Raw genomic sequence first — 13,710 nt, 5'->3', positions numbered from 1 at the left:
CAACTCTAAATTATTCTGATCATCTGCTCCTTCAGACATCTTGTATCTTCTCTAGAAATTCTTCTAAATTTCTGGTTAAGCCTGAAGCATCTTTTACTCGTCATTCTGCTGCAGTTTACATAGAGTAACCTCTGAAACCAAAGAGTTATCATCAGTGCACATTAATTGGTTACATAATTTTTCTGGAGTTATGAATTGTATTAACTTAAACATTAATTTGCGTTTACAATAGTTCGGTTAAAAACAGTTTGGGTACTTATAACAATTTGAAAATTGGTTCGTGTTGAGTCGGTTATAGCCAGACTTACTTCAATTTCGTGCATACTTTGGGGTAATGATGTGTGTATTTTATATATTATTTTCTACCATGCCCCCATTGTATTTTCATAGCATTTCTCGCGTATTTTGCTCAATTTTCTATTGGTTTTTATGCTTGGTTGGAGTGTTTGTTTCTTATCTATTTTGTAGGTACAAAGCTCTAATTATACTAGGAATCAACTCTTGGAGCGAGATTTGCAAGTTGGAAGGTCATAAGCTACTCAAAGGTCATTTTTGTGCTGACCAGGTCTCATACTCGGGTGGGTTTCCTCATACCCGGCCAGGTGAGCCTCTCATACCCGGGTGGGTTTCCACATACCCGGCCGGGTTTGCACTTGATACTTAGAAGAATTTGAAGACGCTATTTGGAGGAAAAAGTTGCCACACGGACCCGGCCGGGTTTCCACATACCCGGCCGGGTGAGACTCTCATACCTGGGCGGGTTTCCACATACCCGGCCGGGTTTACTCCTGAACTTAGAAACTTTTTGATCTTTGAGATTTAGTTATGCCTCGTACCCGCCCGGTTTTCCACATACCCGGCCGGGTCAAGCAGTTATTTTTTTTAGTAACTTCCGTATCCTCCGATCTCTTTGGAGGAGGATATAAATAGCTTTTGAGGGGAATTTCCAGTTGTTTTTTAGTTTTTTTTCTCTGTTTTTGAGGGCTTGGTATTGAAGGGATTTCTCATATTACTTGCCTTGAGGATTGTTAATCAACATTTCGATATTGTAATCTTAATTATATTGAAGGTATTAGTTTCAATTCTAATTTCTTGTTCTTGTTTATCGTTGTTATCTTTGAATGTTCGTTTCTACATTTAATTTGAATTTGATTTTCTCCATGGATTTCATTGTTGAATCTCTTGTTAGTTTTAATATGCTTAGTGAGTAGTTTTATTTCTAGGGCTTGGTGAAACTATGCAAAAGGTCATGATTCTTGTTTGATTTTAGGATTTAAATTTGGTTTGTCTAGGCGATTCAATTGATGGGTTTTATATTGATTGCATGTTTGGCCAATTTGCAAGTTTTATTCGCTCAATTCTATAAGCGAGAGTTGCGAGTTTGAGTGAACGATTTCCTTCTTTGAACAATTAAGCTTTAATCGCGATAGCTTGTTTTATTGTTTGATTGTCGAATTTGTTTGCGAGAGCAACATCTTCCTTCGCCTATATTCATTCCTATCCCAATTTTTGTTCATGAATCATGATCGATGCATAGTGAATCCTTTTAGCCCTAGGTTTTTAATTATTGAATTTTATTCATCTCTTGTTTTTGCGTTCTACTTAGATAAACAAAAATCCAACATTAGATCGTTAGCAATAGTGAACTTAGTTCAAATTGTGACTTTATTTGTCCTTCCACAGTGGTTCGACCCTACTTTCCCAACTATACTAGTTAGGTGAATTAGGAATTATTTTTGGTAGTAAAACGACCTATCAAAAATTTGGCGCCGTTGCCGGGGAAGGTCAACAATTTTACTTTTTGAACTTAGTGTTTGCTTTTGCGAACCCACTCTAGTGTTTTTGTGCATGACCAAGAGTACCAACAAGCAACCTTTGCTTTTTGATCCTGAGGTTGAGGCAACTGCTCGTAGAACACACGCAAGTGCAAAGAAAAGGAGGGCGGAGGCTCGTAAACAAGCTCAACAAGCCTCTCAATCTCTTGACATGGCAGGTCAGGCTCCCGAGAGAACTCTTAGACAGTCTAAACAACCCAAGTCTAGCAATGTTACCGCGGGGATTAGGATGCCGACTACTAATGCTGGAAATTTTGACATCAAATCCCATGTTATGAATATGATCACGGGAAATCAGTTCTATGGTCTTGACAATGAAGAACCCGTCGATCATCTGCAGAAATTCCTTCAAGCATGTTCTCTACAAAAGATTACTGGGATGACTGACGACGAGCTCTACTTGTACCTCTTTCGTTTCTCTTTGGCAGGCAAGGCTCAACGTTGGTATAACTCTCTTCCCAACACCATTACTACTTGGGCGCAACTGTCTGATGCTTTTCTAGTGAAGTATTATCCCGGTTATAAGACTCATGACTACAGAGTTAAACTCTATAGTTTCTCACAAGATGCGGGGGAGACTTTTCATGATGCGAGGGAGAGATTCAAAGATTACCAGTATATGTGCCCTCATCACGGTATTAATAAGGAATTTCTTATGTAATCTTTTTATAATGGTCTTGATAATGAGACTAAGAGGATGGTAGATGGTGCGGCTGGCGGCTCTTTCATGAACAAATAAACTTCTGAGGCTATTTCACTTTTGGATACTCTTGCTGAAAATCAATGGAATAGCTCATCTAGGCGCGCAGCTCAAGCACCAAGAAAGGGGAAGCATGAAGTTGAAACTTATTCCCTTCTATCATCACAAATCTCAGCTTTGAATGCGAAAATCGATGGGATGCGCATGAATGCTAGTACATCTATGCCCGTCAATGCTATGGCTACCTCTAGCCAAGGTGGAGTTGCTTGTGATTATTGCGGTATGCATGGTCATTCTCTAATGGAGTGTTCTGTTAATCCCAATGAAGCTATGGGAGTGCCAGAGCAAGTCAATGCTTTTCAAGCTCGCCCTCCTTTCAACAACAATAGCTACTATCCTGGAATTCGGAATCATCCTAACTTGTCATATCGTAGCAACAATGTGTTAAATCCTCAACAGCAACACTTTCTACCACAAGCACCACAACAACAATATGGGCAACATCAGCAATTTCAGCCCAATCAAGGACCACCCGGTTTCCAAAGGCCTCCTCAAGGCCATCAACAGCAGCAATTTCAGAACCAACAACCCCAATCCGAATTGGGGGAATTGAAAAACATGATGGCCCAAATGGCCAAACAGCTTGAGCAACTCGGTACTCACAATAAAATGCTTGAAACTCAAGTCGCTCAATTAGCTACATCTAGCTCCTCTAGATAAGCAGGAGCATTGCCCGGCCAACCCACTCAACCACATAGCAAGGAGACCGCCAATGCAATCACTACAAGGAGCGGGTTGAGTTATGATGAGCCACCCAAGCCTCGCAATGAAGAGTCAAATTCGAAAGATGTGGGCATTCCTGAAGTGGTTATTGATAAAGCATCTTCTGAGGCAGTGCACGAGAAGGAGAAAGCGAAAGAAGAGGCATTGCAAGTGCCTCCCATTACACTTCCTTTTCCCAACCGCCAAGTGAAGAACAAACTTGACAAGCAGTTCGGTAAGTTCTTGGAGGTGGTTAAGAATTTGCAGGTAACAGTTCCTTTTACTGAATTAATCACACAAGTGCCTGCTTATGCTAAATTCATGAAGGACATATTGACTAGGAAAAGAGCTTTTAGTGAGGTGGAAACGGTTGCTTTTACTGAACAATGTAGTGCTTTGCTACAAAATAAATCCCCTCCAAAACTGAAAGATCCTGGTAGTTTCTCCATCCCCTGTCACATTGGGACACTGTTTATTGATAAAGCTTTATGTGATTTAGGAGCTAGTGTCAGTGTAATGCCTTTTTCTGTCTGTTCTAAACTGAAAATGGGAGATCTAAAAGTCACCAATATTACTTTATAAATGGCCGACCGTTCTGTTAAATATCCTTTGGGTATTTTAGAGGACGTCCCTGTTAGGGTAGGTAAGTTTTATATCCCTGTTGATTTTGTTGTTCTTGATATGGAGGAAGATCGACAAATTCCTATTATTTTAGGAAGACCTTTCCTTCATACGGCAGGAGCAGTTATTGATGTGAAAAATGTTAGACTTACACTTTCTGTGGGGGATGACAATGTAACTTTCAATTTGAGCAATGCTTTGAAAGCTCCCATGCTTGAGGAAAAATGCTATGCTATTGATGTAGTTGATGTGATTTGTCATGATAACTTGCCCCTAACTCTTATGAAAGATCCTTTGGAGGCCGTTCTTTGTCTTAAATCTTCTACAGGTGATGCTAGCATTTGGAAGACTGAAATTGATGCTAATGAACAAGCTCTTTGTAATGAAGAGCTTAGTCACAGCAAGAGCAAGAGAGTGCAGAGGTTAGTTCGACTTGTATGCAAAGTTGAGGTAAAGAAGCCCGAACTAAAACCTCTCCCTTCCCATCTTAAGTATGTTTTTCTTGATGAGCAAGAGCTCCATCATGTTATCGTCAGCGCTACACTTAATGATGCCCAACTTTACCAACTTTTGGATGTTCTGAAAACTCATAAGAAGGCCATTGGATATAGTGTTGATGATTTGAAAGGTATTAGTCCCGACTTTTGCATGCATAGGATTCATTTAGAAGAATATCACAAGCCTTGTATTCAACCACAAAGGCGCTTAAACCCTAACATGCAAGAAGTCGTGAAAAGTGAGGTATTGAAACTACTTGACGCAGGCATTATTTTTCCTATTGCTGCATCTAAGTGGGTAAGTCCTGTGCAAGTGGTTCCAAAAAAAGGTGGGATGACTATTGTTAAAAATGATAAAAACGAATTAATTCCCACTAGAACTGTCACTGGTTGGCGCATGTGCATTGATTACAGGAGACTGAATTTAGCTACTCATAAGGATCATTTCCCTTTCCCCTTCATTGATCAAATGCTTGAAAGGTTAGCTTGTCATAAATATTTTTGTTATTTGGATGGTTATTCTGGATTCTTCCAAATTCCCATTCATCCTGATGACCAAGAGAAGACAACATTCACTTGTCCTTATGGTACTTTTGCATACCGTAGAATGCCATTTGGATTATGTAATGCACCAGCTACTTTCCAGCGTTGCATGATGAGCATTTTCTCTCATTTCATAGAGTCTATCATGGAAGTTTTTATGGATGACTTTAGTGTGTATGGTAGTTCTTTTGAATCTTGTTTGGCTAATCTCACTAAAGTTTTGAAAAGATGTGAAGAATGTAATTTGGTTTTAAATTGGGAGAAGTGTCACTTTATGGTGACTGAGGGTGTGGTTCTTGGCCACATTATTTCTGATAAGGGCATACAGGTAGATCGAGCCAAGGTACAGGTGATTGAGCAATTACCACCACCAGTCAATGTGAAAGGGGTAAGGAGTTTTCTTGGCCATGCGAGGTTTTACCGCCGCTTTATTCAAGATTTTTCTAAAATTGCTAAACCACTAACCCAACTTCTTCTTAAAGATGCACCTTTTGACTTTACTGAGGAATGTGCTGAGTCTTTTAACAGGATAAAGCAAGCTCTCATAACCGCACCCATCATTCGCCCTCCCGATTGGGAACTCCCATTCGAGATTATGTCCGATGCAAGTGATTTTGCGGTTGGAGCTGTGCTCGGTCAAAGAAAGGACAAGGTCTTGCATGCCATTTATTATGCTAGCAAGACTTTGGATGAGGCTCAGGTAAACTACGCCACCACTGAGAAGGAACTTTTAGCTGTTATTTATGCCTTAGAAAAATTTAGATCATATCTTCTGGGTTCCAAGGTTATTGTGTATACTGACCATGCAGCTTTAAAGTACCTTCTTGCTAAGAAGGAAGCCAAACCAAGGCTTATTAGGTGGATTCTCTTACTTCAGGAGTTCGATATTGAGATTCGTGATAAGAAAGGAGTAGAGAATGTAGTTGTAGACCACCTGTCAAGAATCAGGTATGATGATGGTAAGATCTCCTCCTCTATTGATGATTCATTTCCTGATGATCAGTTGTTTGCAGTCACATCACAGGGTCCGTGGTTTGCGGATTATGCTAACTATGTGGTAGGCGGTATTTTGCCTCCTGATTTGTCCTACCAACAAAAGAAAAGGTTCTTGCATGATGTTAGATATTATTTTTGGGTTGATCCTTTTCTTTTCCGTGAGTGTGCAGATGGAATTTATCGCAGGTGCATTCCTGAGTGGGAAGTCCATGGAATCCTCCAGCGCTATCACAGCTCACCCTATGGGGGACATCATGGGCCAGATAAAACCGTTCGCAAGCTGAATGAGTCTGGTTTCTTTTGGCCCACGATGTTCAAGGATGCTCAGTCTTTTGTTATGTCATGTGATTCTTGCCAGAGGACCGGCAACATTTCGAGGCGGCATGAGATGCCCCAAACTGGTATTCTTGAGGTCGAAATTTTTGACGTTTGGGGTGTCGATTATATGGGACCTTTCCCATCTTCTCATGGGAATTGCTACATTTTGGTCGCTGTCGACTATGTCTCTAAGTGGGTTGAAGCAATCGCATCTCCCACCAATGATTCTAAAGTGGTCATCCGGCTTCTAAGCAAGGTCATATTTCCGAGATTTGGGGTTCCTAGAGCTCTCATTAGTGATGGTGGTTCGCATTTTCATGAACGAAAGTTAGATACTCTTCTCAAGAAGTATGGAGTTTATCATCGTACTGGACTTGCATATCATCCCCAAACAAGCGGTCAAGTTGAGATTTCCAACCGCGAAATCAAATCTATACTGGAAAAGGTGGTTGCCAAGTCTAGGAAAGATTGGAGTATGAAGCTTGATGACACGCTTTGGGCCTACAGAACAGCTTTCAAAACACCTATTGGGCTTGTGTACGGAAAATCCTGTCATCTTCCCGTCGAGCTAGAGTACAAAGCTCATTGGGCAATTCGCGAGCTTAACATGGATAACAAACTGGCAGGGGAGAAGAGGCTACTTCAACTTAATGAGCTGGATGAGTTTCGATTGTCCGCCTATGATAGTGCTCGGATTTACAAGGAGAAAACTAAGAAATGGCATGATAAGAAGATCCTCCCAAGAGAGTTTGTAAAAGGAGATCAGGTGTTATTGTTTAATTCTCGACTCAAGCTCTTTCCCGGAAAGCTAAAGTCTTGATGATCCGGTCCTTTTTTGGTTACTAATGTGAATAAGCTCGGCTCCGTGGAATTGAAAAATGAGAAAGGTGATGTTTTCAAGGTCAATGGACAACGCTTAAAGCTTTACCGTGAAGGAAATATGGTTAGAACGATGGAAGTTATCCACCTTCATCCTTCTTCCTCCTCTTAAGTTGGTCGAACAAGAGGGTCGTGCGGGACCTTAAAAAACCAGCACTTGTCGAGAGGTAACCCGATTTAAGAGTTCACATTATTACAAAAAAAAAAAAAGGAGAAAAGAAGAAAAAGGAAAAAATGCCCGCACCCGCCCGGGTTTCTTCTCCCACGCCCGGGTCCGCTCAAAAAAATAAATAAATAAATAAATAAATAAAGAAGAAAAAGAGAAAAACCTAATACCCGGACCCGCCCGGGTTCTCAGATGCCCCGCCCGGGTTTCACTCAAAAAGAAAAAGCAAAAGCGAAAACCAAAATACCCGCACCCGCCCGGGTATTCACTCACCCGCCCGGTTTTTGCACCCACACCCGCCCGGGTATTCACTCACCCGCCCGGGTCCGCCCAACATCCCACCGTACATATTTTTTTTTTTTTCTTTTTCTTTCTTTCCTTTCCCTCATTCACACTTCACTCACCACTTCACCTTCTTCCTCCATCAATTTCTCTCTCTTCCTCCATTACTCTCAACTTTCCTAACTCTCTTTCCTCAAATTCTTCATTTTTCATTCATCAAAAATACCTAAAAATTTCACCATCCTCTTCCTCTTCTCATTCTCTTTCCCATTCACTAATTTTTTTTCATCAATTCCTCCATTCCTTCAAATCTCCATCTTTCCACATTTCTTTTTTTTACTCATATTTTTCACCTTCAAACTACATTAACTCAATTTCTACTACTTTCTTCCTACCCATTCTTTTATTCTACTCATCCACCCATCAATTTCAAAAAAAAAAAAAAAAAAAAAACGGGAGTGCAATGGCAAGCAAGCGGGCACGAGCTTCGGGGTCTACCTCACAACCTATGGTTACAGCCATTGAGCGCGATGAGGATTTTCCCGACGTTATTTTCTGCAATGAGGATCAATGACAAAAGTTTCAACATCTCAAAGGGCGCATTGTGTCATCTAAGTGGATCGATCGTTCGGCACTCGAACGATTAGGTATTATCGAACCCACCCGTGATTTATTTGCTTCTCTTGGATTGTCTACTTTGTTTAATGCATGTCATAACACTCATGAGCATCTTACATTGGAATTTGTTAGTTCATTGTGGGAAGATGTTAGTGATAGGAGCAAACCTAAGTTACGGTTTCGGCTGTATAACCGGAATTTTTCCTTGACCATTTCGCAATTAGCTAAATGTTTTGGCCTCCCTACGGGAGGAGATTTGCGAATATCCCAAGGAGGTGAGGCATGTGACTTATTTCGTCGTTTAACTGGACTGACCAATGTTAACACATCACACATGCATATTAATCAAGTTCATCATCCATGTGTGCGTGTATGTTTGAAATTCTTCAGTACTTGTCTGTTTGGTCGAGCCGACCCTCACTCTGCTCGTAGTTTGGATTTAAACATTTTGGCTAAGTATTTCTTGGCGGGACATATACAGATATCAATATTAACATTCCTGTTTTCCTTTGGAAACACCTGTTATCTATTTCCCGCCATGCACTATCTTCGAGCCAGGATGTTGTTATTGGGGGTTTGGTCACTCGCATCGCGACTAAATTTCAAATTCCTGATGATGCGGTTGTTCGTGCTGATTGTTTATTGTCTTTACAGCACCTTTGTCAATGTGGTTATTTGGTGGAGGGTAGTCAGGGGGGTTTTCGGTGGAAAATTCATTCCCGTCCCCCCTTTTATATTGATATGCCGACAGCGGATTTACCATCTTTGGAGCCCAACCGGGCTCATTACTTATTTCCTGCGGCTTTCCCTGCTGAGTCCTCTGGAGCTCGTACGGGACCTCCGCTGGGACCATCTCCGGTGGCTCCCCAAGGGTACTCCCCTTTTGAACAGCTCATGATCGATAATTTCAACGCTATGCAATTGTCTCAGCAGCAAATGGCCGCCCAATTAACCTCTTTGGACACTCGATTCACTCACTTCGAGCTCCAATCTCAGGCTGCTTTTCGACCACTGCTTGACTATCATCATCAGCAAGGTCATTTTCATGCCGATGTTCAGTATCCTGATTGGTATTCTCCCCCTCTCACCTATCACGATGATGACGATGATGATGAGCAGCAGGATAATGATTTTGACCCCATGGGTTAGTCGGCTCTTGCCCCCCTCACAAACTCTGTGGACAGTGCTTGATTTAGCTTGGGGGGAGTCTTGATTGTCTTGATTGTTGCTTTGGCTTACTCTCTTGTATATATTCTACTGCTTTTAGTGTAGTTGTTTTGGTTGGAGTTCGTTGTTTCTCTCCTTTTGTAGGTTCTTTTGCAAGTCACACTTTGGACAACGTGATGATCTTCTGTACTTCAGCTTGCATTAGGAAGTTAATTGGTGAGATCTCCCCAACTCTTTTCATAATTTAGCTTTGAGTGTTTTTATTGCTTTCTTAGGATTGTTGCATGGTTTGTACCACTCATTAAGAGTGGGAGTTTACATGTGACCAAAAATATTGTATTGCATTCTTAGTCGTAATGTATTTCTTTCTCCCTCGATGCCCCTTTGGATCTTTTTGACAAAGTATGTTTCCCTATGCCCTATGGTTGAAATTTTTAACACTTGTGATTGCTGAGACTAGTCATTGTAGACTTTTGGATTCTTTTTCCGATTCCTTAGTATTATTGAAACTTGTGTTTTTGAGCATTATTATCTATTGTTTGGAACAAGGAAGAGTTTACCTTGTAAGGATTTGGACTTTGATTTCTATCTCACTATTTTCTTCTTGAGCGATTAGTTCCTGGTGTATCACTGATCTCCATTTTGGCTTGGTACTGGTCTTGTTAGCTATGTAATTGCATGATGAGCATGATAGAAGGCCCTCACTTGCTAGAAGCCGTGCAAAATTGTTTTCAAAATCATGATTTGCCATTTGATCCTTTATTTTATTTGTCATTTGATCCTTTATTTTAAGCCCTACATTTTCTTTCATAACTAACCGCATTATAAACCTTTTAACCCTATTTGATCAACCCAAGTCTAGCTTGGGGGAGCAATTGGTTAGTTAGTGGGCGGTATATATTCTGTCATTTGGCTCACATTTACGTGCATGGGGTACTTAAGTTAGGTTGATTATTTCCTCATTGTTGGAGTGTGCTTATCTAGTTTGTCATATATCATCATCTTCTTCATTGTTCATATTCAAAAAAAAAAAAAAAAAAAAAAAAAAAAAAAGAGAGAGAGGAGAAAAAAAAACCCTCTTGGTTTGTCATATGTTACCATCTTTTCATTATTCATATTTATGTAGTTTCAATACCAAAAAAAAAAAAAAAAAAAAAAAGAGAGGAAAAAAAACCCTCTTGGTTTGTCATATGTTACCATCTTTTCATTATTCATATATATGTAGTTTCAATACCCAAAAAAAAAAAAAGGAAAAATTTGTCTCATATATTTTATTTTATTGTACATTTTCGCCTTTGCAAGTTGTGAATCTCTTATCGTTTTGATGATGATATGACGGTGCTTTCCATTTGTTGGGTTGGTTCGGTAGTTATGAGTTGAAGTTATTTGGAGTTGTTTTAGCCTCATCTTTAGGCTACGTTACTTTTTAGATTATGCTCCCCCAAAATAGACTTTCAGCTCGCATATTTTCAAATTGAATCCTACCTTTGACCCAAACCCCATTACAAGCTTAATAAAGACCTTCTTGACAATCATGCAGTTAAATGTGTTTCCTCGATTTAATATCTTGCCAAGATTTAAGAGTATGTGATGCATTTCGAGTCGACTTCTATAGGTCGAGTGATATTATTTCCCTTTTAAACACATGAGTGTTGTTCAGATGGGAGGGTGCCTTATTAGCATTTTAGGCTACAAAAATTCATTCATATGCACATCTTTTGCATATTTGTGGGCGGAGAGCGATTGAGTACATTTTATACTCTCCACAGATAGAGGAGTGTCACCCGTGAGAACTCTTTCCTTGATTTCTCGTTATTCTTTAGTGATAAGGCTTGAATTCGCTTGTATGATATCTTAGTCTTGGATTGGTATTGAACTATTTGAATGCTTTGATTGAGAGGATGTGATCACGAGTGTTTTGCGATGTTGCTTTTATAGGGTGAAGCATACTTTTATTCTTAGAACCTTGTCTTGTTTGCTTGAGGACAAGCAAAGGTTCGGCTCGGGGGAGTTTGATGTGTGTATTTTATATATTATTTTCTACCATGCCCCCATTGTATTTTTATAGCATTTCTCGCGTATTTTGCTCAATTTTCTATTGATTTTTATGCTTGGTTAGAGTGTTTGTTTCTTATCTATTTTGTAGGTACAAAGCTCTAATTATACTAGGAATCGACTCTCTGAGCGAGATTTGCAAGTTGGAAGGTCATAAGCTACTCAAAGGTCATTTTTGTGCTGACCAGGTCTCATACCCGGGTGGGTTTCCTCATACCCGGCCGGGTGAGCCTCTCATACCCGGGTGGGTTTCCACATACCCGGCCGGGTTTGCACTTGATACTTAGAAGAATTTGAAGACGCTATTTGGAGGAAAAAGTTGCCACACGGACCCGGCCGGGTTTCCACATACCCGGCCGGGTTTACTCCTGAACTTAGAAACTTTTTGATCTTTGAGATTTAGTTATGCCTCGTACCCGCCCGGGTTTCCACATACCCGGCCGGGTCAAGCAGTTATTTTTTTTAGTAACTTCCGTATCCTCTGATCTCTTTGGAGGAGGATATAAATAGCTTTTGAGGGGAATTTTCAGTTTTTTTTTAGTTTTTTTTCTCTGTTTTTGAGGGCTTGGTATTGAAGGGATTTCTCATATTACTTGCCTTGAGGATTGTTAATCAACATTTCGATATTGTAATCTTAATTATATTGAAGGTATTAGTTTCAATTCTAATTTCTTGTTCTTGTTTATCGTTGTTATCTTTGAATGTTTGTTTCTACATTTAATTTGAATTTGATTTTCTCCATGGATTTCATTGTTGAATCTCTTGTTAGTTTTAATATGCTTAGTGAGTAGTTTTATTTCTAGGGCTTGGTGAAACTATGCAAAAGGTTATGATTCTTGTTTGATTTTAGGATTTAAATTTGGTTTGTCTAGGCGATTCAATTGATGGGTTTTATATTGATTGCATGTTTGGCCAATTTGCAAGTTTTATTCGCTCAATTCTATAAGCGAGAGTTGCGAGTTTGAGTGAACGATTTCCTTCTTTGAACAATTAAGCTTTAATCGCGATAGCTTGTTTTATTGTTTGATTGTCGAATTTGTTTGCGAGAGCAACATCTTCCTTCGCCTATATTCATTCCTATCCCAATTTTTGTTCATGAATCATGATCGATGCATAGTGAATCCTTTTAGCACTAGGTTTTTAATTATTGAATTTTATTCATCTCTTGTTTTTGCGTTCTACTTAGATAAACAAAAATCCAACATTAGATCGTTAGCAATAGTGAAATTAGTTCAAATTGTGACTTTATTTGTCCTTCCACAGTGGTTCGACCCTACTTTCCCAACTATACTAGTTAGGTGAATTAGGAATATTTTTGGTAGTAAAACGACCTATCAGGTAAATATGACTCAGTTTGGTCACTATTGGATTATCTTGATCGCGATCAATGGTACTATGTCAGTTATAAGAATGGATCGCAGTTGAAATTTAGATTTTCCGATTCTCGGCTAAAGCGATTTGGGGGCAACTTTAAGAATGGATCAAAAGTTTCTAATTAACAACAAAAATATTTCGTCTTTTATTTTCTATGTACATTGTATGTAATATTTTATAGCCGACAATATTAATGCATAGTTTGTACTTCGTCCTTTTTAAATACTTGTAAAAATTTCACTATTTTGCCGTGTATAAATGTAGTTTTGTTCTTTCTGAATTAATTTATATGCGTGTTTTTAAAAATATTGATTATTAAATGTGATGTGATTACTTTAAAACTGCACTTTAAATGTTATTATTAATCACTTTTAAGATTATAAGTGATCATTTTAAAATTATAGGTGATTACTTTAAAAGTAAAAAAAACATTAAGTTAAACCAATAAAAATAATCTCATCATAAACCATCCTATTTGAGAATTTGTCCAATGATAATGACCAATGTGAACACAATTGTTGTATAGTTATGATAGTTCACTAAGAAAATAAGTAACCCTTGACCAAATTAATTGAAACCAAATATGGGAATATTTATTTAAGGCAAATCGTCAACTTGTTTAATACTTCATCTCGTTTTTATATTTGCTACATTTTCTTTCACTCTATCTAATTTACGATTTTAATTTTTATCATCTTTAATTTCATATGATAAAAAAAATAGCTGAAATAAGAGAAAAAATATATATGAACCTTTGAGCATACTGATACTTTGATTTTTCCTTGGATTTTTTCAATATTTGATAGACATTAGACCCCCTTTTGAGAAAAGATTTATCTTTTTTTTCAAGCAATTTTGCAATTTCTTTACCCTAACTATTTTGTATTTGACGCGAAC

The 13,710-nt window shown here is 38.8% G+C and overlaps 1 protein-coding gene and 1 non-coding gene across 2 annotated transcripts; one reads left to right on the top strand and one right to left on the bottom strand.

The window, feature by feature from the left end:
* Positions 1-2,366: 2,366 nt before the first annotated feature.
* LOC130822999 (small nucleolar RNA R71) lies at positions 2,367-2,474 on the bottom strand. The gene has a single exon (XR_009046492.1). It is a non-coding gene; the product is annotated as a small nucleolar RNA R71 (small nucleolar RNA).
* A 44-nt stretch (positions 2,475-2,518) lies between these two features.
* Positions 2,519-3,879, top strand: LOC130821513 (uncharacterized). The gene is made up of 3 exons (XM_057687305.1): positions 2,519-2,535; positions 2,628-3,190; positions 3,260-3,879. The coding sequence occupies exons 1-3, from the start codon at positions 2,519-2,521 to the stop codon at positions 3,877-3,879; spliced, it is 1,200 nt and encodes a 399-aa protein (XP_057543288.1).
* The last annotated feature ends 9,831 nt before the right edge of the window (positions 3,880-13,710 follow it).

The sequence above is a fragment of the Amaranthus tricolor genome, chromosome 8 (genome assembly GCF_026212465.1).
Source record: "Amaranthus tricolor cultivar Red isolate AtriRed21 chromosome 8, ASM2621246v1, whole genome shotgun sequence".
In the NCBI taxonomy this organism is placed as follows: Eukaryota; Viridiplantae; Streptophyta; class Magnoliopsida; order Caryophyllales; family Amaranthaceae; genus Amaranthus; species Amaranthus tricolor.
This window is presented reverse-complemented; position numbering and strand designations above follow the sequence as displayed.

Bases quoted from the DNA above. Each gene is read 5' to 3' on its own strand.
- LOC130821513 (XM_057687305.1), top strand. The intron at 3,191-3,259 runs GTACTCACAATA...CTAGATAAGCAG, and splicing joins CAAACAGCTTGAGCAACTCG to GAGCATTGCCCGGCCAACCC.